General features: G+C 41.0%; 1 protein-coding gene across 42 annotated transcripts in view; it reads left to right on the top strand.

The window, feature by feature from the left end:
* Positions 1-24,426, top strand: part of LOC110506308 (CUGBP Elav-like family member 1) — a 42,273-nt gene extending 17,847 nt beyond the window's left edge. For 2 of the 42 annotated variants that reach the window (XM_036964237.1, XM_036964236.1), the window contains exons 3-16: positions 7,024-7,211; positions 7,690-7,772; positions 10,237-10,285; positions 10,450-10,584; positions 11,109-11,188; positions 12,537-12,698; positions 15,445-15,523; positions 16,303-16,473; positions 16,723-16,839; positions 16,953-17,153; positions 17,416-17,436; positions 18,292-18,435; positions 18,543-18,715; positions 22,073-24,426. In XM_036964237.1, coding sequence (XP_036820132.1) covers positions 7,034-7,211; positions 7,690-7,772; positions 10,237-10,285; positions 10,450-10,584; positions 11,109-11,188; positions 12,537-12,698; positions 15,445-15,523; positions 16,303-16,473; positions 16,723-16,839; positions 16,953-17,153; positions 17,416-17,436; positions 18,292-18,435; positions 18,543-18,670 — 1,548 coding nt within the window. In that variant the 5' untranslated portion in view covers positions 7,024-7,033 and the 3' untranslated portion in view covers positions 18,671-18,715; positions 22,073-24,426. Of the gene's footprint in view, positions 1-1,082; positions 1,206-3,216; positions 3,534-7,023; positions 7,212-7,689; positions 7,773-10,236; positions 10,286-10,449; positions 10,585-11,108; positions 11,189-12,536; positions 12,699-15,444; positions 15,524-16,302; positions 16,474-16,722; positions 16,840-16,952; positions 17,154-17,415; positions 17,437-18,291; positions 18,436-18,542; positions 18,716-22,072 lie in introns of those variants that run through there. The other 40 variants (XM_036964212.1, XM_036964230.1, XM_036964218.1 and 37 more) reach the window with 40 other exon arrangements.
* The last annotated feature ends 2,547 nt before the right edge of the window (positions 24,427-26,973 follow it).

The raw sequence follows: 26,973 nt of genomic DNA, 5'->3' as shown, positions 1-26,973 counted from the left end.
TGCTCTCTCTCGCTCTACTGTGTGTGCATCTTGCTAGCTATCACTCAAATGGCAAGGGGTTGAAGCTCATTGGCCTGAACTCTAATTGCTAGGGGGCTGGCACATGTGGGAGGAAATGTAGAGAAAATGGCACTGAAAGCAAATCTTTTCTGGAAGCTGTGCAAACGAGGGAATTTGTGGCTAATTGAGGTATGACAGTAATTCTGCTCATAGTTTATACATGTATAAACACATTGACACATCCAGCCTGAAGCGGGAGGTTTTAAAAAAATAATTAAAAAAAAATAATTCAATACTGATCGCCAAATTACTGGAGTGTGAAATGGCTAGCTAGTTAGCGGGATGCTCGCTAACAAGGGCTGCGGCTTTTGTGCTGTGATGGGTAACAATGCTTCGAGGGTGACTGTGGCGAGGAGAAACACAGAAGCAATACTGTTACAATTGTCTTTAAACACTCTTTGGCATGATGGAGTAGCTATGGACATCTACCATGTAAACAGTCTCGAATCTTGGGGCCGTTCAACACAGCTACCCAATTGTATAAGTGTAGATGTCAGTGTATTTCGTGTCAGAAAGCAGTTTTCACCTTTACACCCCAGGATAGTTGTAATCGAACCAAATGCCTTGTTCTTAGATAACACATTGACCTAGCTTCTCGCATCCCTTGAGTGAGTTGTGCAAATAATTCAGAGAAGTATTTTTTTTATGTAGGCCAAGGAGCTGGCAGTATTTTTAGGTCCACTCATTTCATATCCTCAACGCAATAAGGCAAATCACACTGCTCTAGTAGCTGCGCACTCCATGTAACCTTCTCTAGGTTCCCTACCCTTGTTTGCATCCAGAAAGAACAACAATGTGCAGTGCTTGTAATTTATTTGTTATAATATCATTCTTGTGTCCAATTTTTGTCATGTACGTTTCGATTTCTCTCATATCTTCCACGTGCATGTTACACTTTTTCCTTGGCCAAACTCTGGATGTCTGTCTCAGCCACTGTAAGTCATTTCCATCCACTGTCTGTGTTTTTCTTTTGACTACATGGGTGTCATGTTTGTCCTGTCCTGTTTGGTGTGTTTCTGTAGTGGTTGTGAAAGGCACTGGATGGATAGTATCGACGCTGAGGGCTTGTACCTGTCCACGGAGCAGCATGGGCAGCCACAATGTGAGCTTCCCCAAACTGCCCTGGAGGTGTCCACCATGGGGGGGTAAGAACTCTTTCTCTCCCTTGCTTTTTCCCCATCAGTTAATTCTGCTAAATCATCTAATTCTGGTGCTGAAATGCAGTAGAGGACACGAACTACAGTAGTAGATACTAGTTGGGCCTACAAGTAGTGGTTAAGAGGTGCATGTGAAGCATGGTAGTGTATCAAGATTCTAAAGTTGAAAAGCCTTAGGATGCTTGGACATTTTGGAAAATGACTCCTGCATCTGTTATTCTATAATGTAGACAGTAGTGTTGCACGGGATGTTGAAAATGTTCAATACTAGAACATGAACCTGTTTGGTACTGAAATGTTTGTTTTGGTACTTGTGTCAGAATTGATCCGAGAGACACATTTATCGGCACAGTCAATGTCCCCCTTATAGTACGAGGCACCGCACTGTGCCTGCTCCACTTACTAATTGTTAGCCTGTACTGGGATCTGGACTGCATCATGATGTTAGCTCCAAACTCATGCTGCACAGAAGTTAATACACTTGAATAATGTGACACTGCATGTAGAAATGTTGAAAGTGTTAATTACAGTTTGCAAAACAACGTCCATAAAGGCTAGAACACTTTATAATGCGAGAAGATACTGGTAGCTTTGTAAGCTTTGTAAGTATGTAAACTTCCGACTTCAACTGTATAACGCAGCTCTGTACTATTTATAGGTATGTGTTTTGGTAAAATGAAAATGTTTGTTTTTATACTATAAACTAATTCCAAATAAAAATAGTTATTTAGAGCATTTATTTGCATAAAATGACTACTGGTCAAAATGACAAAAGATGCAGTGTTGTCAGACCTCGATTAATGCAAAGAAAATTAGTTCAGATTCCTTTTTAAGCAACATAATACTAATGTTTTAACTTATGGAGAGTTCAGATATCAATATTTGGTGGAATAACCCTGATTTTCAAACACAGCTTTCATGCGTCTTGGCATGCTCTCCACCAGTGTTTCACATTGATGTTGGGTGACTTTATGCCGCACCTGATGCATAAATTCAAGCAGATCGGCATTGTTTGATGGTTTGTGACCATCCATCTTCCTCTTGATCACATTCCAGAGGATTTCAATGGGGTTCAGGTCTGGAGATTGAGCTGGCCATGACAGGGTCTTGATCTGGTGGTCCTCCATCCACACCTTGATTGACCTGGCTCTGTGGCATGGAGCATTGTCCTGCTGGGAAAACCAATCCTCAGAGTTGGGGAACGTTGTCAGAGCAGAAGGAAGCAAGTTTTCTTCCAGGACAACCTTCCAGGACAACCTTATCCATGTGTCCTTCACAAAGACACATCTGCCCTATTCTAGCCTTGCTGAAGCACCCCACCCGGGCCTCTGCAGGTCTCGCACCCACTGTGAATTTCGGTGGAGTACACAGCATTTTGTACTGCCTGGCATTTTGTATTCCTAATTGACCCAGCATGTAACTTGACATTGTATAGAAATGGTCACGAAAGCTTGAAAGCAGTGTTTGCTATAATTTAAGTAGGGCGTAATAAATCGTAATAGTGGTTTTGAAACCACTCCGGTTGGTGTGATTGCGCAACAAAAGAAAGTTTGAGCCATCCACTGGCCAGGTTGTTTACACAGGTCCCCCTCCTTGTTTGTGTTCGCTGCCATACCTGTAGCTTTTCTAAGGTCAGGGGGTTAGGGTGGGAGTTAATGCGACCAATGTCATATGGCCCAGCCCCCCCCCCCCAACTACGCAGAACAACAGGGTGACCGTGTCCCAGTGCCGGAACCTGATTGTCTCCCCAGCCTCATATTAGTGCAGGGATTACCAGCTCGCTCCTGTTCCCCATTCATTCTGGACAGTCACTCACCCTTATCAGCCTCAATCTGACGCTCTATTTATCTGACGCTGCACCCAGTTCTGCTTGGCTAAGAGAAATGCTCACAAAAAGCCCTAGCCCATCAGCACTTTATTTGTGGGACCTGGGGGCCACAGCGTTTAGTAGCCTGCCTACTCTTCTGTTATTCTAGACCCAGATTGTTGGACAGTGAGGATTTGTTTTGTGTTATACTCTGGTTCAACGTTTCACCGTTGTCCATTTAATTGAAGTTGTTGGTTCTTTACCATTTTGTTACTTCTCTTAGTTTTTAATCACCCTCTGTGGTTTCGCCATAGTTTTTACACAGCAGCCTCCGGCTGAAGTTTCTGAGAAGGCTAGTGGTTTGCAGTGTATCGACTTGAAAAAGTGTGATCAAGTTTGTTTTTCTTTTTCTTTGGCAAAGGGAACATACCCAAAAACATGGGCTCTTTTAAGCTGGATTTTTTGCCTGAGATGATGGTGGACCATTGCTCTTTGAATTCTAGTCCTGTGTGAGTAGTTTCTTATTTATTTTAGCAATGAGTTTAAAAGCTTATGGCTTGTACGGAATGTTTTTAAAGTGCTTTTCAGAAATGGATTTGAGGTGTAGTTTATTCAACTTTCATTTTGGTGTCATTTGGGGGGGGGGGGGGGTAGGCTATAATGTTACATGTTTAATATATTGGTTCCACCTCGTATTCAGCTGTGTATTTTCAGCTGCATAGACCGATACTCAATTTCTTGATCTGTAGTTTGGTCCCGGCATGTGACTTTTTTTTTTTGTGCTTTCCATAATGTTCCAGTCCAAAACTTGGTGCTTTAAATTTGATATGTAGGTGTTGGAGGCGAAAACGGTAGGAGAGTGAGTTTTCAACAGGTGCATATTCCCCCAAGTGCCCCCCCCCCCCGGTAATGGTTCATAAATCTGTATTCCGTATGCAGTGCAGTTACATTTTTATAATTTAGTGGCCGCTTTTATCCAGATCGACTTACAATCAGTAGTTATTGTACATGTCAGAGGCTTTAAAACAAGTATGCTTGGCTGAAGTTTATGCATACTGTAGACTGCATATTTTGTGGTCTAACCTGTGTCATAACCATGGCAATCTGTCAATTTCTCTACAGGGAAATCGTTAGGGAAGGTTGCTGCTTATTATTTGTTGATCTTGTCTTTTTACTTTTAAAGATATAAACATTTTAGCTTAGATGTAATGTACACATTAGGGCTTTAGAGTGGGTTAATGTGAATTAATAGGCTACTAACAGTTGTCATATGTTTGAAACTCAATCAGGTTTGAGCTAAGGGTTAGAGCTTGTTGGGCTGTATCCATTTAAGTGATAATGCCCGAGAAGCCCGTGTTTGTTGGCTATATTGGCATGGGTGTTAGGCCCGAGACGACAATATATTTTGGCCGGCAAACCGTGACAATATATCCAACAAACACTGGCTTCGAGGGCGTTATCACTTTTATACAACGTGTTACCAACGTTCAAATAATGATAGACATAATTTAATTAAAAACATTATTTTGATTAATGCCCGAGAAGCCGATGATTCTTTGTGACATCGTTCTATGCGAGAGTGGCGTATCTGAGAGAATATGTTATAATATTTTTTTCCAGTAGCCTAATAACGAGTGCAACTTAGAAATATCACAAACAGGCTATAAACAACATACCTTGGCTTAGACCGTTCTCGTCTGTTTTTACGACGAATGAGTTGGGCTTTAGTTGTATGTTCCCCTCTCTTCCTCTTCGACCCAGATGTAACTGGAGGTCGAACCACACTTTCTGAACCAGACCCCTTAGTGTACCGTGATTCAGAGCCTGGGAGTTTTGGAGCTGGGCAATGTCCTTATCGGTGATGGGAGGGTGGCTGTTTGATATATTTTCCATGCTGCCTGAACTGTTTGATCTTGCCCAAAAAATACATGATTCGAGGTGGTCAAATCAGTATCCTTCATAAGGCACCAGCTGCGACCGATGGGTGGGTGTTTTAGAAACCTGTTGAGCCCACTACTTATGCTGTACTGCTCCCTCCTTCCCATTTCGTGCATTTCCTTAAAACTGTCGGAGAAGGATGTTAAACTCTTCCTTGGGGACAGTTTTGACATCAACTTTTTTTCTTCTTCTTCTCTCCTAGCCATCCCTTGATGCAACGCACAACCCAGTTTGTATTCTTAACTGTCTTTTTTGTTGTGGCTTTTCTCTAGATCATTCAATGCAGCGTCCTCCAAATCTGCATGCCTGGGTATTATTGCCATCTATTTTTCCCATTAATCTATAGTTATGCCACCAAAAAGATCAAAAGAAATGTTCCACTCATCCATTTTAGTTCTCATCAAATTAACGATTTAGCCAGTCATCTGAAAAAGCTTTTGTATGTTGCTATGTAGGGTTGCACATTTTGGGGAATATTCAGAGGTGGAAACTTTTCATGGGAATTAACGGTGTGTTTAACGATGTTAATTATTCCTTGCCCACAAACATTCAACCACCCATCAGAGATGATTGCACTAAGGTCTGCTTTCTCTGGGATTTGCTTGACCTTCACTTGAAGTCTGAACTCTGCATCCTACAAATGAGTAGATAAGCATGTTTGGTTGGAGGGGTGTATGCTGGGCAAAGAACATTCAGAAATCTCTTCCAATACAAATTGCCTGTGAGCATCAGAGGTGAACGAGTTACATACACAGCTCGAGCAAGACATTCATCAGCATTTCTCTGACTACGTTCCTCCATTGAGTAAAAAATAACTAGTGATTCCAGGAGGACCATGAGCTGTTGCTATCGATAAGGTGTCTGATGCAGCATTTTCACCTTGGATAGAAGTAGAGAGACTTTTGTCAGAGGTGGCTTGTTGTGAGCACTGAGGAAACTTTATGCACTTGGCCAGATGATTCTGCATCTTTGTTGCATTCTTCACACATGGGTTGGCACAGTATTTGCAAATGTACACAGCTTTTCCTTCTATATTAGCTGCAGTGAAATGTCTCCACACATCAGATAGTGCCCGTGGCAATTTCCTGTAAAGATTTTTAATTGTACAAAAAAACAAGTACAGTTAAGCAGTTAGATTAAACAACTCCTTTGTAAGAAATGTTTTAATATGAAACGTGTACGGAAACAGGTGAGTTAACACTCCTCAGTTAGCAGGCTCACGTAAGCTAAAACCCACATGGTAGCAAAAACAGTTAAAATAACAACCCAATGTTTATATCCCAGGACAAATTAGCTAGCAACAGCAAGCTAGCTATTTAAATTGGCATAAATGTTTAATGCTTTTTGACCTGTCCCCAAATTCATATAGTTGGTTCAGAGTTTTTGATATTTCAACCTGTGTCCTGATCATGTCTGGTGTGTGGGGACGAAATCAACATGCATACGATACTGCATGCTCGCGTGCGGTCTGGTCAGCATGTTAGACAGTCTTGATTGGACTACTCTGACGATATGGAGGTACAATAGGTGTTTGTCAATCGAAAACCTAGTTTTGTGCTTGCACATTCAAATTCATTCATTCAAATAGACTAGTATTTTCTTGTTTTCTGTGCGGCCTTCAATATTGCGTGAGATTAATAATTGTTTGGTTATGAATGATCAGATCTCCCAAAACAAACTTCACTTTCAAGATCATTCTCTTTAGAGCTATTGGTCTTAGTTGCATACGTCAATTCTCTGCTGGCAGTATGAATTTGGTGCTGTGTTTTTGTATGCATGTTAGAACGTTTCCTCAGATGGCACCTCTTTCAACTGACACTTAATAACAACATTACTTGACTGCAAGTTATGCAGTGCTACTGAAATAGTCTAGACTTGATTTTCCATTTCTGCAAAACAGCCTTTGCTCTGAATGTCATTTTGTGAATTTCGCAAATATGTTATTTCTAACAGGGACATATTTAATATGCCACTGGGGAAGACGGCTCATAAATGTTAACTTGGGCAACAGAAGCAACATCATGTAGCCATATTATAACAACTGTTACCTTTCTCTCTCAGGGCGAAGAAGATGAACGGGACCCTGGACCACCCGGACCAGCCCGACATCGATGCTATCAAGATGTTCGTTGGCCAGATCCCACGGTCCTGGGCAGAGGAACAGCTGCGGGAGCTTTTTGAGCCTTACGGCGCCGTCTACGAAATCAATGTATTGCGTGACAGGAGTCAAAACCCCCCCCAAAGCAAAGGTGACAGTGCTGTCTTGAGTTCTTCACCATAGGTGTCCATTACACTCTCCCAGTCAAAATAGTGGGCAGTCAAAATAGTGTTTTTCTTTTTCAGTTTTTAACAGATGTAGGTTATTTGTGTTTAAAACACAGATTTGTTTTTTCTCCAATGCAATGTGTAGACTGCGCCCTACTTGTGCTACTGCAATATCCTTAGTTACAACCGACCGAGAAGGTTGTAGCCTACATCTTAAATTGGCCTACAAAATATATATTTTTGGAATGTTGGTTCAAATTGCAGGTTTTTATATCAGCTGTTCAGAAATATGAGACTCGGATGTAGTCTTGCCTACATCATGTCAATCAAATCGGTTGATAGGAAGGGTTCAGAAGAGGGAGAGAAACGTGAAGAGATGTGTGCGTGAACTAGCACATGTACAGAACATGATCTTTAGAGTAACATTTACTTTGTCTAACAACTGTCTATATCCCCAAACAGGTTGTTGTTTCATAACATATTACACTCGCAAATCTGCATTGGAAGCACAAAATGCTCTTCACAACATGAAAATTCTCCCAGGGGTGAGTAGGTTTGGTAGAAATGTTTACTTCCTCCATAAATCAAATTGGGAAGCTTGCCAGGTTGTAATAGAACAACAGTCAGTGCTGCTGTTCAGCTTTTATCTCTAGATATGTAGGACCCTATAGGACCCTATAAAATCTGTATATTTTTCCTGTTACTTTACCAAATTCCGTTTTCTCCGTTTTGTTTTTCCAGGTTTCAGTTTCTTTTTTTTATCACACTTGTTTAAATAGAAAACAACTAAATGTGATGCTTTAAGTCCACAACAATGGTTAAACCACATCAAAAGACTGCTTTTGAGCTTGATTTTTTAAAACATTTTATTTAGATTTAGATATTTACCCTTTAATTTCAGTGGCACCTAGCAAGAGGTTTTTTGTAGAGCACATGTGATAGTTTGCTAAACAAATAATGGATTGATGCCAATAATGATCTCATTCTGCCAGGTAAGCATAGGCTATTTTGTAGTAAACTGTTAATTGAGAAGGTTTTTGGGAAAGCCTTTCCATCTACCAGAATTATTTTCTTTAGCATCATTGTTAACGGCTACACAAAGTTGTAGACGCGTGCATCAGACATACAGTCATGGGAAATTCTCTTTGCAGGAAATACCCATCACTGATGCATTCTGTTCATGTCTTAAGATAAACGTGGGCAAATTGAAATAATGTTCCATACATTTAGTTTATTCCCTACGAAGTTTAATACATTTAAATGTATTGATTCCTTCTGTATTCTCCACATCACAGATTTTATAGGGCCCTAGGGATGCCAACCACACATCCTTTTATACTAGAGGTCGACCGATTTATGATTTTTCAAGGCCGATACTGATTATTGGAGGACCGTATTTATTTGTAATAATGACAATTGCAACAATACTGAATGAACACTTATTTTAACTTATAATACATCAATAAAATCAATTTAGCCTTAAGTAAATAATGAAACATGTTCAATTTGGTTTAAATAATGTAAAAACAAAGTGTTGGAGAAGTAAAAGTGCAATATGTGCTATGTAAGAAAGCTAACGTTTCAGTTCCTTGCTCGGAACATGAGAACACATGAAAGCTGGTGGTTCCTTTTAACATGAGTCTTCAATATTCCCCAGTAAGAAGTTTTAGGTTGTAGTTATTATAGGAATTATAGGACTATTTCTCTCTCTACCATTTGTATTTCATAACCTTTGACTATTGGATGTTCTTATAGGCACTTTAGTATTGCCAGTGTAACAGTATAGCTTCCGTCCCTCTCCTCGCTCCTCCCTGGGCTCGAACCAGCAACACAACGACAACAGCCACCATTGAACCAGCGTTACCCATGCAGAGCAAGGGGAACAACTACTAGAAGGCTCAGAGCGAGTGATGTTTGAAACGCTATTAGCGCGCTCTAACTAGCTAGCCATTTCACTTCGGTTACACCAGCCTCATCTCGGGAGTTGATAGGCTTGAAGTCATAAACAGCGCAATGCTTGACGCACAACGAAGAGCTACTGGCAAAATGCATGAAAGTGCTGTTTGAATGAATGTTTACGTGCCTGCTTCTGCCTACCACCGCTCAGTCAGATACTTAGATACAGTGCCTTGCGAAAGTATTCGGCCCCCTTGAACTTTGCGACCTTGCTACATTTCAGTGCTCCTTGGGATGTTTAAAGCTTGGGAAATCTTTTTGTATCCAAATCCGGCTTTAAACTTCTTCACAACAGTATCTCGGACCTTCCTGGTGTGTTCCTTGTTCTTCATGATGCTCTACGCTTTTAACGGACCTCTGAGACTATCACAGTGCAGGTGCATTTATACGGAGACTTGATCAAACACAGGTGGATTGTATTTATCATCATTAGTCATTTAGGTCAACATTGGATCATTCAGAGATCCTCACTGAACTTCTGGAGAGAGTTTGCTGCACTGAAAGTAAAGGGGCTGAATAATTTTGCACGCCCAATTTGTCAGTTTTTGATTTGTTAAAAAAGTTTGAAATATCCAATAAATGTCGTTCCACTTCATGATTGTGTCCCACTTGTTGTTGATTCTTCACAAAAAAATACAGTTTTATATCTTTATGTTTGAAGCCTGAAATTTGGAAAAAGGTCGCAAAGTTCAAGGGGGCCGAATACTTTCGCAAGGCACTGTACTTGTATGCTCAGTCAGATTATGTGCATCGCAGGACACGCTAGATAATATCTAGTAATATCATCAACCATGTGTAGTTCACTAGTGATGAGGCCGTCATTGAAAATATGAATGTGTTCTTAACTGACTTGCCTAGTTAAATAAAGGTATAAAAAATAAAAACCGGCAAATCGGCGCCCAAAAATACCAATTTCCGATTTGTTATGAATACTTGAAATCGGCTCTAATTAATCAGCCATTCCGATTTAATCGGTCGACCTCTAATTTATACCTATCAAGGCAATATCCATCAGCTCTTCTTCCTTTTAAATTCAATGTCTTTCCTCAACAGATGCATCACCCCATTCAGATGAAGCCAGCTGACAGTGAGAAGAATAATGGTGAGTATAGCTACATCTCTGCAAGCAGTGGAGCCTGGTGGATGGTGTGGTCATTTTGTTTTCACATTGAAGCCCTACCTCTTAGAAGCTGATGTTGTTGTATGTAGTCTCTAATGCAGTTACTCAATGTTTGTTGAAACAACCTTGTCTTCATTCTCTTTCAGCGGTGGAAGACAGGAAGTTGTTCATAGGAATGATATCGAAAAAGTGTAATGAGAATGACATCAGACTTATGTTCTCACCGTATGGACAGATCGAGGAATGTAGAATACTACGTGGGCCGGATGGACTGAGCCGTGGTGAGGCAGATTCAGTTCACCTTTCATCCTCACCGTCACACACACACCTTCAACAAGATGCACCCAAACACACATACACATTTACTCTATCAGTTATACTATGAGGACTAGTCATTGTTTTGACATTAATCTCTCTCTGACATTAATCTCATACACTCCCACACACTCACTCTAAAATAGTTGCATACAGATGGGTGAAAAGTCATTACTCTCATTTGTCCCCCTGTGTACAAATCCCACATATCTTCCATGCAAATCCTTTCACACAGAAAATTTACCAATCTCAAGGTCATCACTTCTAGATGTAGCATATTGACTTAAATTCTAGTTATTTATGATCCAAATATCTGTTAGACACTGTTCCAAGTGTGTTTTTTGGAGGGCTGTTTAACTAAAACAAGAACTTACCAGACTCCATAGCATGCTGCAATCTGCTCTGTATGCTTTCCATTATCTGTTTCTAAATGCTGTCAGGAGTCAGGACCATGTATGTCAACCATTTACGAGTTGTTCCCCTTCTGCAGGTTGTGCGTTTATAACTTTTACAGCAAGACAGATGGCACAGTCAACAATCAAATCCATGCACCAATCACAAACTATGGAGGTAAGCGTTGAACCTGCACACCTCCCATTCTTCAGAAACCGAATCTACCTTGAACAAAAATATAAATGGAACATGTTGGTCACATGTTTCATGAGCTGAATTAAAAGATTCCAGGAACGTTCCATATGCACATAAAGCTTATTTCTCAAAAGTTGGCATTTCTCCTTTGCCAAGATAACCATCCACCGGACAGGTGTGGCATATCAAGAAGCTGATTAAACATCATGATCATTACGCAGGTGCACCTTGTACTGGGGACAATAAAAGGCCACTAAAATGTGCAATTTTGTCACACAACACAATTCCACAGATGTCTTTTAGTTTTGAGGGAGTGTGAAATTGGTATGCTGACTGCAGGAATGTCCAACAGAGCTGTTGCCAGATAATTGAATGTTAATTTCTCTACCATAAACCTCCTCCAACATTGTTTTAGAGAATCTGACAGTACGTCCAACTGGCCTCACAACCACAGACCACGTGTACGGCGTCGTGTGGGCAAGCGGTTTGCTGATGTCAACGTTGTGACCAGATTGCCCCATGGTGGAGGTGGGGTGATGGTATGTGCATCATATGTGTTATGGACCATAAACACAATTGCATTTTATCGATGGCAATTTGAATGCACAGAGATACCGTGACGAGATCCTGAGGCCCATTGTCGTGCCATTCATCCGCTGCCATCGCCTCATGTTTCAGAATAATAATGCACGGCCCCGTGTCACAAGGATCTGGACACAGTTCCTGGAAGCTGAAAATGTCACAGTTCTTCTATGGCCTGCATGCTCAATGTGTGGGACATGTTTAGTGAGTATGTTTGGGATGATCTGGATCGATGTGTACGACAGCGTCTTCCCACCAATATCCAGCAACTTCGCACAGCCATTGAAGAGGAGTGGGACAACATTCCACAGGCCACAATCAACAGCCCGATCAAGTATATGCAAAGGAGATGTGTCGCGCTGCAGGATGCAAATGGTGGTCACGCCAGATACTGATTGGATTTCTGATCGACGCCCCTACTTTTTTTTTTAAGGTATCTGTGACCAACAGATGCATGCATGTCTGTATTCCAAGTCATGTGAAATCCATAGATTAGGGCCTAATTTATTTATTTATTTCAATTGTCTGATTTCCTGATATGAGCTGTAACTCTGTCAAATCTTTGAAATTGTTGCATGTTGAGTTTATATTTTTGTTCAGTATAACATGATAACCTGCTTTTTTTCCTCTGCCTTATATGATTGGCTGGCCCATTACTCAAGTAATGCCATTTTGAAATGGCTGTTATCGTGCTAGAGGAATATCTATATGAAATGACACTATTTGCTGTCTTTCCTGACTTTCTTAGGGCTGCTCGTCTCCCATCGTAGTGAAGTTTGCCGACACGCAGAAGGACAAGGAGCAAAAGCGCATCACCCAGCAGCTTCAGCAGCAGATGCAGCAGCTCAACACTGCCTCAATGTGGGGGAATCTGACCGGGCTCAACTCTCTTGGACCACAGTATCTGGCAGTAAGTGACCACCTCCTCTGGCGCCATCCCCAGCAGAGCTTTGGATTGGCCCGTGGCTTGGCTTCAAGCCCTTGTTAATGTTCCAGTTTAGACATTTTTAGGTTCATATTTTCGGAGGTAGGTATTCAGGAAAAAGCTTTGCTTGTTTGTGTTTGCAAGCAAATTAAGGTTTGTGTTGCAATTGGTTACAATCTCAGGTTTGTTCTAGAAAGATGAGGGTTACTGGGGCACATTAAAATGCACTGCTGTTTGGCAGACTGATTTAGACAGTCTCTAGATCAGGGGTGTCAAACTAATTTTGCCCTGGGGACCGCATTCGGTCTAAATACAGGTCCGGAGGGATTTAAATATTTAAATGGCGTCAAAATTGAATGTAGGTCCATTATAATTTCCACAGTTTCGATTTGGTTTTAATTTATTTAAAAGTAGGGATGCACGATATATTGGTGAACATATCGGAATCGGCCGATATGAGCTAAAAATGCCAACATCGGTATCGGCCCAATGTCTAGTTTAACGCTGATGTGCAAAACCGATGTCAAAGCTGACGTGCATACCTATATAACGTAGGTATAATGACGCCACGTAAAATGTTGCGCTACACGTGCAACACAGCGTTCCTAACCTAGCCCACAATGTCTGCTGTGTGGATCAAGCAGTCAACAAGTCCAGCTGTCATTTGAAAGAGTAAGAACATTTCAGGAGACCACTCAAAGGTGAAATCCATTAACGCCAAGATAATGGAATTCATTGCCCTTGACAATCAACCGTTCTCTGTCGTGGGTGATGTTGGATTTCGCTGACTGGTCGAGCACCGGTACGTACACCTGTTGCCCTACTGGAGTTACACAGTAATAGCGTCACTGCTATTAGCTTCACGACATACTATGGAACAGCGTTTGGGTCTTTGCGTGTCAAAAAATATTATTAAAATAAGCTTTTAAGGGCCTCCCGGGTGGCGCAGTGGTTAAGGGCGCTGTACTGCAGCGCCAGCTGTGCCATCAGAGTCCCTGGGTTCGCGCCCAGGCTCTGTCGTAACCAGCCGCGACCGGGAGGTCCGTGGGGCGACGCACAATTTGGCCTAGCGTCGCCCAGGTTAGGGAGGGCTTGGTCGGTAGGGGTGTCCTTGTCTCATCGCGCACCAGCGACTCCTGTGGCGGGCTGGGCGCAGTGTACGCTAACCAAGGTGGCCAGGTGCACGGTGTTTCCTCCGGCGCATTGGTGCGGCTGGCTTCCGGGTTGGATGTGCGCTGTGTTAAGAAGCAGTGCGGCTTGGTTGGGTTGTGTATTGAGGACGCATGACTTTCAACCTTCGTCTCTCCCGAGCCCGTACGGGAGTTGTAGCAATGAGACAAGATACTACTACAACAATTGGATACCACGAAATTGGGGAGAAAAAGGGGGTAAAGGGGGCTTTTTTTATTGACTAGCACTGTAGGTGGGCGTGACAACTTTACCAGCATCATAGCATATGTATCGATGAATCGTTGTGACATGAAATACGAGTGATAGTGTAATCAATGTGTAACTACCTAAAAAATGAATGCATTAAATTATTGGTTGAGAATGAAACGACTGAAGAAATGAACAACGAAACAGCACAGCAAGTAAGTGAAAGAAATAGGTTTTGATTGTGTTTTATTGGTATTGGGGACATGCGTACATGCCAACCAAATGACTTTTTGGTGTGTGTGTAACCTTTGTTTAACTAGGCAAGTCAGTTAAGAACAAATTCTTATTGACAATAAGAGCCTACCCAGGCCAAAAAGCGTTGACCCGCTTTTGCATTAACTCTTGACTCACATGCTGCTATTGTTTATTATATATCCTGTTGCCTAGTTACTTTATCCCTACCTATGTTTACATATCTGCCGCGTACCCCTGCACATCGACTCGGTACTGGTACACCGTGTATATAGCGAAATAATTAGTTACTCATTGTGTATTTATTCTTTGTGTTGCTTGTCTATTATATCTCTATTTTTATCCCTGCATTGTTGTGAACTAAGTTAGCATTCCACTTTTAATCTACACCTATTGTTTACAAAGCATGTGACAAATAACGTGATTTGACACCCCTGCTCTAGAGCATTGACTGCCATATTGTCAATTAGTTATTAGACTTGATTTGGCGTAAGGTTTCCTTTGATTGGACATTTTGAGTTTTGCCTCGTAAGTAGTCTCCCTGACCTTAGGGAGTAGACACATGATCTGTTTCTTCTGTATGAGTTGCGCATTTTCTGCATCCAGCCAGCTCAGACCCTCCTTGCTTCTATTTGGTTTGCTGTCAGAGATTTATATTTTCAACTCACCTAAAGACCTGATAAGTTTTCAATTGGCTTCTTTAATTCTAAATGGGGAGTGGATCTCCTGACCCTCCAATTATGTGGCCAGTCCAATATAAACGGCAGAGCTTTCTACGATGTTAGTGCTGCTCCATGGGTGTGCTGTGAAAATCTTCCAACCTCTTCCTTTTCTTCGCTGTCTTACCTTCCATTTAAATCCTCTTAACTCTCATTTCATCCCACTGTGTTTCCCAGCGGCATGTTTTTTTCTGGATTTTCTCTGTGACTCTGCCCCTCTATCACCAACATTTACACCTCCATTCTTTCCTGTCCTTTTACCCTTCCTCTGTCCTACTCAACCCACTTTACCTTTTTTCTCTCTCTGCTATTTCATTCCTGAAAGCACAGTTCCGGATGCAGTCCTGACCCGTTTGTGTTCTCTGTTTTGGTGTAATGTCTAGCTTTATTTACAGCTCCTCCAGCAGTCTGCCACCTCTGGGAATGCCCTCAACAACCTTCATCCCATGTCTGGTATGTCAGGTAAAAACAGACATTTCCCACCTCTCTTCCCCCCCTTTCCATTCTTACACCTGCACGCTAAATGTGTTTTCCTCCCCCATCCAACTGCCACCTGTAGTGTGCCTGGTGAAGATGTGCGTTATTGATTCTGCTGCGTGCGTCATTCTCTGCATGCCTGAACTCCCAAGTGTGCTGTGTTTGTCAAGCAGTGGTGAGGGACCGTGTTCAAAACCTGCTCCTCATTTATGAATTGAATTTTGAGCTGAAACGCGCTGCCACTAGGAATCTCCAGACGTTAACACTAACACACAAACTGGTGTTTTTTTTCATCTGGTTTCTAGCAGTGTGTCTGCTGCAGCGAGTGGCTACTTATCAAATTCATCATAGCAAGAACTGAGTAATTAATGTTTTCATTCCAATATGATAACCACGGGGTATGTCATGGGGCAAGCTACAATTGTTCAAGATTTTACAAAGCCTGCTTTAAATTCATATTAAAACTTCATCCGAATTGATTCAAACTGTTTACCTCGTTACCAAAGTCAGCTCATAATCCATCTTCTTGACTTACAATGCAGTGATATGTGGGGTATCTGCTTTTTGTGTGTTTTGGCCAGTGCCCTAGTTGTGTTTATTGAATGGGCTGTTTCTACTTTTGCCTCCCATCTCACACATTTCAGATTGTTGTAAAGCATCACATGTTGTAAAGCAAAAACAGTGATTGCATGACCTATATATTGACCTAAGCGAGATCTAGGTTCCATGGCCCGTATTAAGTGCAGATTATGCGTGTGTCTCAGGGCTGAATGCCATGCAGAACCTGGCTGCCCTGGCAGCAGCAGCCAGCGCCACACAGGCCACGCCCACGGGCAGCAGCGCTCTCACCACCTCTAGCAGTCCTCTCAGCGTGCTCACCAGCTCAGGTACGAGTACTGGACAGCAGGCACACTCATCATGGGACGCCTACAAGGGTTGGTCCTGCTTTTTATCTCTCACCCTCCCTCACCTGTATGTATCTTTAACCTTATTCCACTGACTCGCCTCTGTGAACACTGTTGGTTGTGTTTCATTAACCTTTCCTCCTGTTGCCTTCCCATCCCTAGTCTCTGCTTTATGTTCCCTGGTCTGTGAATTAAGACTTTGAAGTCCTACTAGCGGAGTCAAATGGTGGCGTTTTCATCCATGTGATTAAATGTTTTGGGGTTGACTCATCTCTACAGCAGGATCGTCACCCACCTCCTGTAACAACAACTCAATGAACCCCATGGCCTCCTTAGGGGCGCTGCAGTCTTTGGCCGCAGGGGCTGGAGCCGGCCTCAACATGGGCTCACTTGCAGGTTAGCAGACTCAAAACATATTTGTATTCGTTAATTTACCACAAATCTATTACCTTAAATTTGAAGAGTGCATGATACATATACAAAGTATTCTAGCCCTAATCTTGTAACAGAGCTCCTGTGTCTAGGGATGGCAGCCCTGAACGGCGGTCTAGGCAGCGGGGGCCTGTCGAACGGAACCAGTAGCACCATGGAGGCCCTTACACAGGCCTACTCTGGGATCCAGCAGTACGCTGCTGCTGCCCTCCCCAGCCTCTACAACCAGAGCCTGCTCTCCCAACAGAGTGTCAGTGCTGCAGGAAGCCAGAAGGAAGGCAAGTAGGGGGATAGAGATGGGGCATAAAAGGGTTTGACTGGGGGTGTGGGGATGGGGAGATTTGTGTTAACTGAAATGACTGCTCTACAGGGATCACGTGCTACGCTGTGATTGACGTTTGATTGTAGTACTAGTGCAAGGGATATTAAGAGCTTAGTTATAGATTACATCATTTTTGTTGTGACCTTAGTGTGGGATTGGTGAAAATATGTATTGTCACCTGCTGAGGGTTCTGTCTTGTTTTAAATATGCTGCAACAGCAAGCGACAGTCGGAGCACGGGTAAGATTTAATTGCAACACTCTGAAATGTTTTCACAGTACTCAGTGGCGGATTTAGGTATAGGCGACATGGGCAGCCGCCCAGGGAGGCATCTTGCCGTGGTCGGCACGGGGCGCCCGCACAAAAAAAAAATCAGAATGGTGACATTTGCGCGATCGGTTTTCTATCACTCACTCCCCGTGTGGGGCTGTGGATCAATTAACCTTGTCGGAGTGGGCGCCCTGATTCTAGTCTGACCTAGGCAGGCTACTGCCTGGGAAGGTCTCTCACTCAGAAGTATGAGATGGGGCGTAGGTTGACCTCAGGGCTCCCCACTGGAACCCTGAGGTAGGGGGGTGGGGGAAATCTATCAAATAGCACTCTAACTTTGTACAGTAGTAATGCAATGAGTAAAATCAGTCACACTACGAAATGCAACCAAATAAACCACAATTCATTCATAATACTGTGAATATATAGTTATTTTTTTTCTGGTTTGTGTGAAATGGTTAAGAATAATATAAAACCAGTCTGCACACCACCAAGGTGAATTGGTTTAGTCTTGACTCTTGGTTGACTGTGTTGTGGGATGGGTAATGTATTGTCGCTTGAGTGCAAAATCAACACAAGCGGGGGGGGGGGGGGGGGGGTTCGCCCAGGGAACCATACAAGCTAGAACCGCCACTGACAGTACTTGTTGTAGAAAATGTCATTTTAAAATGAGCATAAATCTGTATCAGAAGGCTCCTCAGATAATATTTTGAAATGCTGTTAGTCTGTCAAAAACAAAATGGTTGCCTCTGGCTTAGTTGTATTCATTATCATCTTGTTGTGTCAGACATTGTAATAAATTATTTCCTGCTCTGCTCTCTTAAGGCCCTGAGGGAGCCAACTTGTTCATCTACCACCTCCCCCAGGAGTTTGGAGACCAGGATCTGCTCCAGATGTTCATGCCCTTTGGCAACGTTATTTCCGCTAAGGTGTTCATTGACAAGCAGACCAACCTCAGCAAGTGTTTTGGTATGCTGGTGGATGGGGAAAACAGCACATCACGGTCTATATAGTGTGTTCTTATTATGAAGGCAAGGATTGATTTTTAAAAATATTTTATCTGGATTCTCTTACAGGCTTTGTGAGTTACGACAATCCAGTCTCATCCCAGGCCGCCATTCAGTCGATGAACGGTTTCCAAATTGGCATGAAGCGACTAAAGGTGCAGCTGAAGAGATCCAAAAATGACAGCAAGCCATATTGAATGCTTTCTCTCAATTGGACTTGGTTAGGATTTTTTTTCCTTCTGGTAAGTGGAGTGTGAATAAGAAACTAAAACCCTGCTGCAAACCCCTACCCTCGCCTCATTCTTCCCTCTCCCTTTGCGCATTACAAGATTACCACTTTGCAGGGGTCACTCCTTTTTATTCTCTGTAGTAACAAACGCAAGCAGAAAACAAAAGCAACATGCAAAAGGATGTTGCTCAACTGAAACTGGATACTTGCGTTCTGTTTTTGTTTTTTGAATTTTTCTTTTTTAAACGTAATTGTATTTGTTCATTTTAAGTTAAGGTGTCATTTAGTTTGCTGTGTAAAAGTTGAGTCATAATGATGTTGCACAATGACAGCCAGTTGCCAAAATATCCCCTTGATTTTCACCCCTGCTCCCACCACCACCTAATCATGCCACCTGACCCCACTCCAAATTTAATCCCATCATATCCAAACCATCCCCATGGTTGCGTTCTTAAACGCTCTGATGCGTCATGCAGAGCCTTCCAGAGAACTGCCTTTTTGAAATGAGGGTGGACAGACCATGCACCGGATAATGGCAAGAGAACAATAGCTGTTTGCCAACTGCAATTATCAATTATGTACGCAAGATCTGAGTTCACGCCAGCAGATGAGCCATTTAAAAAAAAAAAAAGTTGTATTTATAAGTTGCCTGAAAAGTCTATTTGTGATGCTGTACCAGGAATACATTGCATACAGTAGGCTTTTACTCATTTTTTGTTTGTTTGTTTGTTTATTTATTTATTTATTTATTTATTTATTAAACAAGAAGAAGCTTGAATTTCTGTTCTCAACATATTTTGGAGCAAAATATAGTTTTTTACAACTCTGAATTAATTGATTTGTAAGACGTCAGCAGTATTGCCTTGAATGGTTTTGTGAGATATTTAACTTGCCAACCTCTTGATTGGTCTCAGGACAATGTCACAACGCCACACCCTTGCTTCAGGGATGTAGTGTAGTTTATCTGAATTATTTCACCCTTTTTTCAATTGAATATCAGAGAGCGTATGGGATCCTGCGTCGTTAACAAATACTGTGCTGAATGTGTGTGAAGGGAGGAATAATTGGGTCCTACTTTAAGTTTTAATGAACACAGCCGTTAAGGTGTCATCTGGCTAGAGTCATTTTATTCCCCACCTGTCAGATGTGTAAATTTGGCCTTCTGTCTAATGCTGCCCTTCACATGTCGTCTTTTAAGTGAGGAACGGTGACTTCAGTAGCGGCAATAACATGATCTTTAACTTCAAACGAGCCTTCCGCCCCATTTAGAATATTCACATTCAATCTATTTCCTTTCTGTTTTTAGCTGTCAGTTCAAGTAGAACATCAGTCCTCCTTCTAACACTAAATGGAATATCACTTGGCCATGTGGGCTTGCAGCAATCGAGTGTCCTGGAAAAGAGCAACATTGGAACTTTTCAAAGTTAACATTTGTCAGATTCATCCTAAATTATCCAATCGGCTCTACTAATTACCGATGCAAAAATAATGCTCTAATTAGATATTATAATTGATTTGTATTTTATTTTTTTCTCTCGTTAACCAAAATGTTTTGTAATTATTCATCATCCGCAGTTCAAGTAGTCTGCTCTACCTCTCAGAGCTGGTTAGATGAGACTACTCCCTCAAAATACTGACATCCCTGCAGATTTTTATTCCAGTGTGTGTATTTATTATTAACTAAAAACTCTAGCATTTCATGATTGGCGACGTTCAATAAATGTTAATCACTACAACAAACACAGTAATCCCTTAGACTTCCATTAACGTAGTGTTTTTATAGAAATGGAAAGAAGCAATTGTCCAGATGATGTATATTACAAAACTATTATGCCCTTTTCTATTTTTATAAAGGTTTTATACTTCTCCCAAGTGTCAAACTATTTATTGCCTACATTATTTCTCTGAATTGAAATGATTGTTTCAAGAATCTTCAACAGTTTTTTTTGTAGAATCCTAATGTGACGTTGGTTACTACATTTAAATATGGGAGGGTTAAACTACTGACCTGTGTAGCCCTATTCAAGTGTTTATTGTTAATGTGCAACAAGTGACAATTGTGTATGGTCAGTGAGTAGGATTTGCCAGCTGCTAAAGATTTCGAAACTGTAGTCCCCTTGCATTTTAAGAATGGAGTAAATTATAGGGAAAATCAATATTTTACTTGAGTTCAACCTAGAAATGTGCCTATTTAACTATAATTTCCATGTGCATAACAATACCAACTGAGAAAATAGGCTTAAGCAGGGTTACTGCAAGGTTAAGTCCAGGGTATTTGCTGCCATTTAAAGTAAGTCCAAAGACTGAATCTCAACTGATGGGGGCACATAGTTGTTGTACATGAACTTAACCATCACTGTAAACTTTGCTGTACATCTCATACTTTTGCTTTGTATGAAAGGCATCATTTTGCGTAAGCGTACAGAAGTGGAATTCTTAAGAACAGCAGCAGATTATGGTAGAGAGAACATGAGAAGATGCCAAACACTCACAGAAAAGCTGTTTTGTTTATAACGTGAAACAGACTAATGTAGTCTTAAAGTTTTATAGCGTAAACCTTTTGACGCATTTGTTTTATAAATTGTCTTCAGTTTGTTTGCGCTGTCTTAACCTTTCTGTATTGTATTGACAAACTGCCTTTTTATTTAAAAAGAAAGTTACCTCCTTGCCACTTAAAGTGCAGATACTGTACTTCACTCAGTTTTGTATTGTGCACCTCGAGAAAAGCTCCTTTGCTGTGGATGTAACTTAGTTGTATTGCATTGCATATGATGGAATTATGAACAGATTAAGCACACAATCAAAAGAAATGTTGACAGATTAGTTGACAATCAGCTCTCATTGATCATTATAGCAAAGCACAATTCATCTAATATTGCTGGCTCATAACCCAGGTGACTATCATTACAAGCGAAAAATGGCTATTTTTACAATCAATAAGGACATTTTTTTTAAAGCACATTGGGACAGATGGTGCTAAACCCCTTGGGAGGATTATTTCCTGAAATTGGAATATTACTGATCGTTTATATATTTTCTTTATATTTTTGACTACTGTATTAAAAGTCCTCAAACGTAATACTAAGTCACAAATGTTGACTGTACAGTAGTAGGCAGTCAGTGTGGTGTCTCGTTGTGTCCTGTAAGTTCTCACCTCAATTCTCTGTTCGCATGTTGCTTGTGTTCCCCCTCTGTCCTTTTCGCCTCTTCTGTCTCACATTAAATGTTCTGTGTTTAGATTTTGTATCTGGTAGTGACCCCTTCCCCTCCCCATGCAAAGATAATCATTTATGATTTTCTTTTTTCTTCCCTCTCCTTTTTCCGTTGTTGCTTTAACCTAAGTTTGTCTCCCTGTTTTGTTTTATTCTAGATATCTTCGTGCCCGTTTGTTCATCGTTTGCCTAGCATGTTGATGTGACGTCAAAAGTTCATCGTCCAGTTCGTTGTCCTCCACTTCTGACGCTTGAAATGTTCACCTTTTTGACCTTTTGTTAGCTTTTGGCGTTTATTGGAAAATGTTTTTGTTTGTTCTGTTTCTCTTTTGTCCTTTGTGCTGCCACTAGGGTGCGCTAGAAAGACTGCCAAGAAAATAAATGTATAAAGCTACATTAGTTGTTACAAGCAAAAAAGAGAATCTATTTTTTCGAGAACTTACTGACATAACCACTAGATTTTTCCAGATCGGTTGATTTTTTTTTTTTTGTTTTGTTTATTTTTGCCTTCATAGTAAACTCGTTTATTTTTCCCTTTATGTTTTGAGCGGTCTTCCTAGCGCCCCCCACACTACATTTTTGTCTGAAAGCAACCAATCAATTTCTAGAAACTACTTTTGCGTGTGGGTGTTATTTATCTTGTAAGTTCTAAGCTTTTTTAGGATGTCTTTGGTCATATTCTGGGGATGACTTTGTAATTTTGTGTTAGGTTAGTTGGTATGAGGGTCATTTTTGGGGGAGTGTCTAATGAGTGACAACGATATACACTTGAATCACCGTTTTTGTCTTTCAGTGTGTGAAGTCATCACAGGCACATCATGTTTTCATTTCCTTTTGTGTGGAAATCATCCTTAGTCTGAATAATAAAATATACAAAATGAGCAGAATTGAGTTTCTTTTCAGTTATATGTATTTAGCATGCACTTTTTTTTGTAACTTCACTGAAATCCTCAGCAAAATGTGATTGACTTTTTTTTAATAGAATAAAAACAGTTAGGAATAAACTAGTGCCAAATGATGCTGGTGGTCACATTTATCTCTTACACCTTGCCCTTTGAAGTTAAGATCTGGGCAACAAAAGTATGGGTTGGTTTCTTTTTCAACGTTGATGTGGTGGGTTGTACCTCGTAGGTTTTCGTGTGTGTGTTTAGACTGATTTTAAAGACCCTTATTTTATGTTAGGACTTGAGGTGAAGTTAGGTGTTGGAATTATTTGGATTTTTCTGTAGTACCAAGTATTCCCTAAACTAGATAACCAGGTTATAAAGCATGTGCCCATAAAGGCTTATTTGTTTCAACTTTGGGATTAATTCTGTTGGGTTGGGAGTGTTTTTGTGTCTCATAATAAAGGCTAAACACTACCTTTTCATGCAGTTCCTGATAAACTTTGTATTTTACTCCCAGAGAGCACAGTTTTTATTAGCATACATTGTCGTTAATATAGTTGTATTGCATTGGCACAGTGTGTAGCATGTGAAGTGATGTTTTTATCTGACCTGAGTTTGCCGGATAGCTTTAGGCATGTTAAATGTGTGTCTTTGTGCATTAACGTCATCAATTTGCTTTACTTGGGATTTACTTATGAATCCCTACTACTGTCATCATTTCAGTGGTCCACATGTATACAAACCATTGTCTTTGCAGTAGTTAACATGGCTCCATCCCTGTTTAACATCAGGGCCCTCTTCTCAAACCAGGATTGGGTTTTAGAAATGGAACCTCTAACCACGTTATAGAACTGTCACATGTTCTGTACTCAAGAACTACCCTTTATTTTCACCATTAAAAAACACTTCTCTGGGTTATTGATCTCCCGTTGTTCAACAAAAAATATGTTGGATGGAATCTCCTTAAATGAATTGACCTGCAGAGAAAATACAGACTCATTGGATTGACTGGGCTCATTTAATTTTAATATTATGTGACAGATTGTATTTCCAGATTTGTCAGCTGCTAGGTCTGAGTTTAAATGTGATCCTAGAAAATAAACCTGTTGGATATTTTTTGCATTATTATTGGTACAAAGTGACTGATTTTCTATTTAACTTTTGGTTTGTACAGTTTCCTTTTCTACTAGAACAAAGTTATATTTCACAATGTGATATTGAAATTCAAAAGTTCAAACATGTAGAGCTTAGTTGCCACATGACCAAACCTTAGTCTGTACAGCTGTAATATTAATTGATAAGAATGCAATTCTGTGAAGTCGCCTTTCGTTGAATTCAATTAACTTTTCTTTCTATATATTTTTGTTTTGTTTTACAATGTTGTGATTTTGCTGTGAGACATAGACATTGCTGAATTTATTAGATGGCCAAAACAGTTGCTTTTTTAATAATTTCAGTTCGATATTGTCTTTGAAATGTTTTTGATTTAAGGATAACACTTGTCTCCACAGGCGTGAAGCTAAGTGCACACTCAATAAGCAGTCGTTTTGTGAGCCAAAATTGTGATCCCTATTTGGTTGGTTTGTTTATGTACAATTAAAATGTTTAAAAAATTCATATTAAAATGGTCTATTTGCCCTTTTTTCAAAAGGAAATATTAAGGCATAATGTGTTGAAATATGAGTCAACTAGAAAAGGTAAATTTATTTTTGCTTGCATCAAAGTACATTTCATGGTAGGGTACACAGCTGACAGATCCCTGTTGAGAGCTTGTCATGCCTCAACTGCAAGTGTAGCTAAATTCTTTAGATGGGGACACCTGCTGGTATCTTTATTTACTGCAATTTGTAAAAGCAGGAAACCTTTTCAATTTAGGCCTAAGGTAGGCCAGTTCACCTGCTGGGTGTCTGACGACCCTACGTGGCATGAGAATAGCCTCCATTATGATTACCATTGGACAACCTAGAGAGGCCTGGCACGCAAGGCTTGACAATGGCGGGTGATAAGGGCTGAAATTAAGTATTGTGAAGCTACTGCCACCTCTCACGAAGTCACCTAATGTCTTCCTAGTGCCATAAAATACCACCATGAATTAACATGGACTGTCAATGAAGACACAATTTTTTTCTAAGGCGGCAAACTGCCAACGTGTTCCCGTCACGTGACACGTCTATATGTTATGTACGCAGTGTTTTAATGTTGTGACACGTCATGTAGATGTGGTGTTCACGTCGTGTAACACGTCACAGTTCAAAGCAAACGGACACATCTTACCATGAATGCAGTAATGTCTACATGTGTTACGCGTCACGTTAGTTTAAGTGTCTGTTTAGTTTATTATTAAAGATCTCACCATGAATGCCTTATAAATGTGCATGATTTCTAAAATAGGCATACCGCCTCGATACAAAAAATATTTTGGTAGTTGATATCGCAGCCAGCCACCATTACTGTGTAGATATGCCTATTTCTCAAGTCAGTATGGACACAAGGGCTTCTTTGTTGGAGGTAGCCCTATTCAGAAATAAGAGGTAGCTTGGTCTCAAAAAAACTCAGAACTCGTCCATCTCCGACTTCAGTGTGTTCAAGACAACTGGGAACTTGAAATAAAACGAGCTCGGACTGGGAACGGTCATCCAACTCGGAATTCCATTTCAGAAACTGGCATCTCTTTGACCTGAAAATCAGTGTCATGATTTGACCTCGTTTTTTCCCCACTTCCCAGTTTACCGGATTAACAAACACAATCACTGTCACCATGCAATCCTTAGGCTATACTTTTCTGTGGAGATGTCTTACGGTTAAAAGCAGGGTTCGAATTGAAGGGGTATGTGAGGATAAAGGCCTAACCCTTGTTATACCTTGGGGTTTTAAACCAAATAAAATAAAATGTATTTATATAGCCCTTCGTACATCAGCTGATATCTCAAAGTGCTGTACAGAAACCCAGCCTAAAACCTCGAACAGCAAGAAATGCAGGTGTAGAAGCACGGTGGCTAGGAAAAACTCCCTAGAAAGGCCGAAACCTAGAGAGGAACCAGGCTATGTGGGGTGGCCAGTCCTCTTCTGTCTTCTGGCTGTGCCGGGTGGAGATTATAACAGAACATGGCCAAAATGTTGAAATGTTCATAAATGACCAGCATGGACAAATAATAATAATCACAGGCATAACAGTTAACTGGAGCAGCAGCACAGCCAGGTGGACTGGGGACAGCAAGGAGTCATCATGTCAGGTAGTCCTGAGGCATGGTCCTAGGGCTCAGGTCCTCAGAGAGAGAGAAAGAGAGAATTAGAGAGAGCATACTTAAATTCACACAGGACACCGGATAGGACAGGAGAAGTACTCCAGATATAACAAACTGACCCTAGCCCCCCGACACATAAACTACTGCAGCATAAATACTGGAGGCTGAGACAGGAGGGGTCAGGAGACACTGTGGCCCCATCCGATGACACCCCCAGACAGGGCCAAACAGGAAGGATATAACCCCACCCACTTTGCCAAAGCACAACCCCCACACCACTAGAGGGATATCTTCAACCACCAACTTACCATCCTGAGACAAGGCCGAGTATAGCCCACAAAGATCTCCACCATGGCACAACCCAAGGGGGGGCTTTTAGGCTGGGTTTCTGTACAGCACTTTGAGATATCAGCTGATGTACGAAGGGCTATATAAATTGATTTGATTTGATTTATAGAGACGGGCAGACAGCATATGCGACCCCTTATTTGCTTAGCCTTAGGAAAACAACGGTCCAGATTATATAAAGCGATCTACGATTATTTACACAGTCTATCGAAGGTCTTGCTCAGCCTGAACATCACAGGAAAATGTGGTTTGTTTAGTAAATGCTCAGCAATTTAAAATATTAGTGGAAGGCTATGCCTACAGCAAAATACCAAAAAGTTAGAATCGTTATGGGTCTATGCATAGACTAAACAGTTTAACCGATAAAAACATTTAATATTCAGGAGAATCCAATTGAATCAGGTTATTCATTTCAGTGCAGTTGCGTTCTTTTGCATGACCTTAACCTAAACCGAACCGAAAACGCCTGTTTTGATCACAGATCATGATGAAGCCTGAACATTTCAGTTGTTTGTCATTGATTTAGCCCACAATCACCCACAGATTTGATACACATGAAGACCTATATTTCAGCTGGAT

The sequence above is a fragment of the Oncorhynchus mykiss genome, chromosome 26 (genome assembly GCF_013265735.2).
Source record: "Oncorhynchus mykiss isolate Arlee chromosome 26, USDA_OmykA_1.1, whole genome shotgun sequence".
Taxonomy (NCBI): domain Eukaryota; kingdom Metazoa; phylum Chordata; class Actinopteri; order Salmoniformes; family Salmonidae; genus Oncorhynchus; species Oncorhynchus mykiss.
Note: the sequence above shows the minus strand (reverse complement) of the source record. Positions and strands in the feature narration are given on the sequence as shown.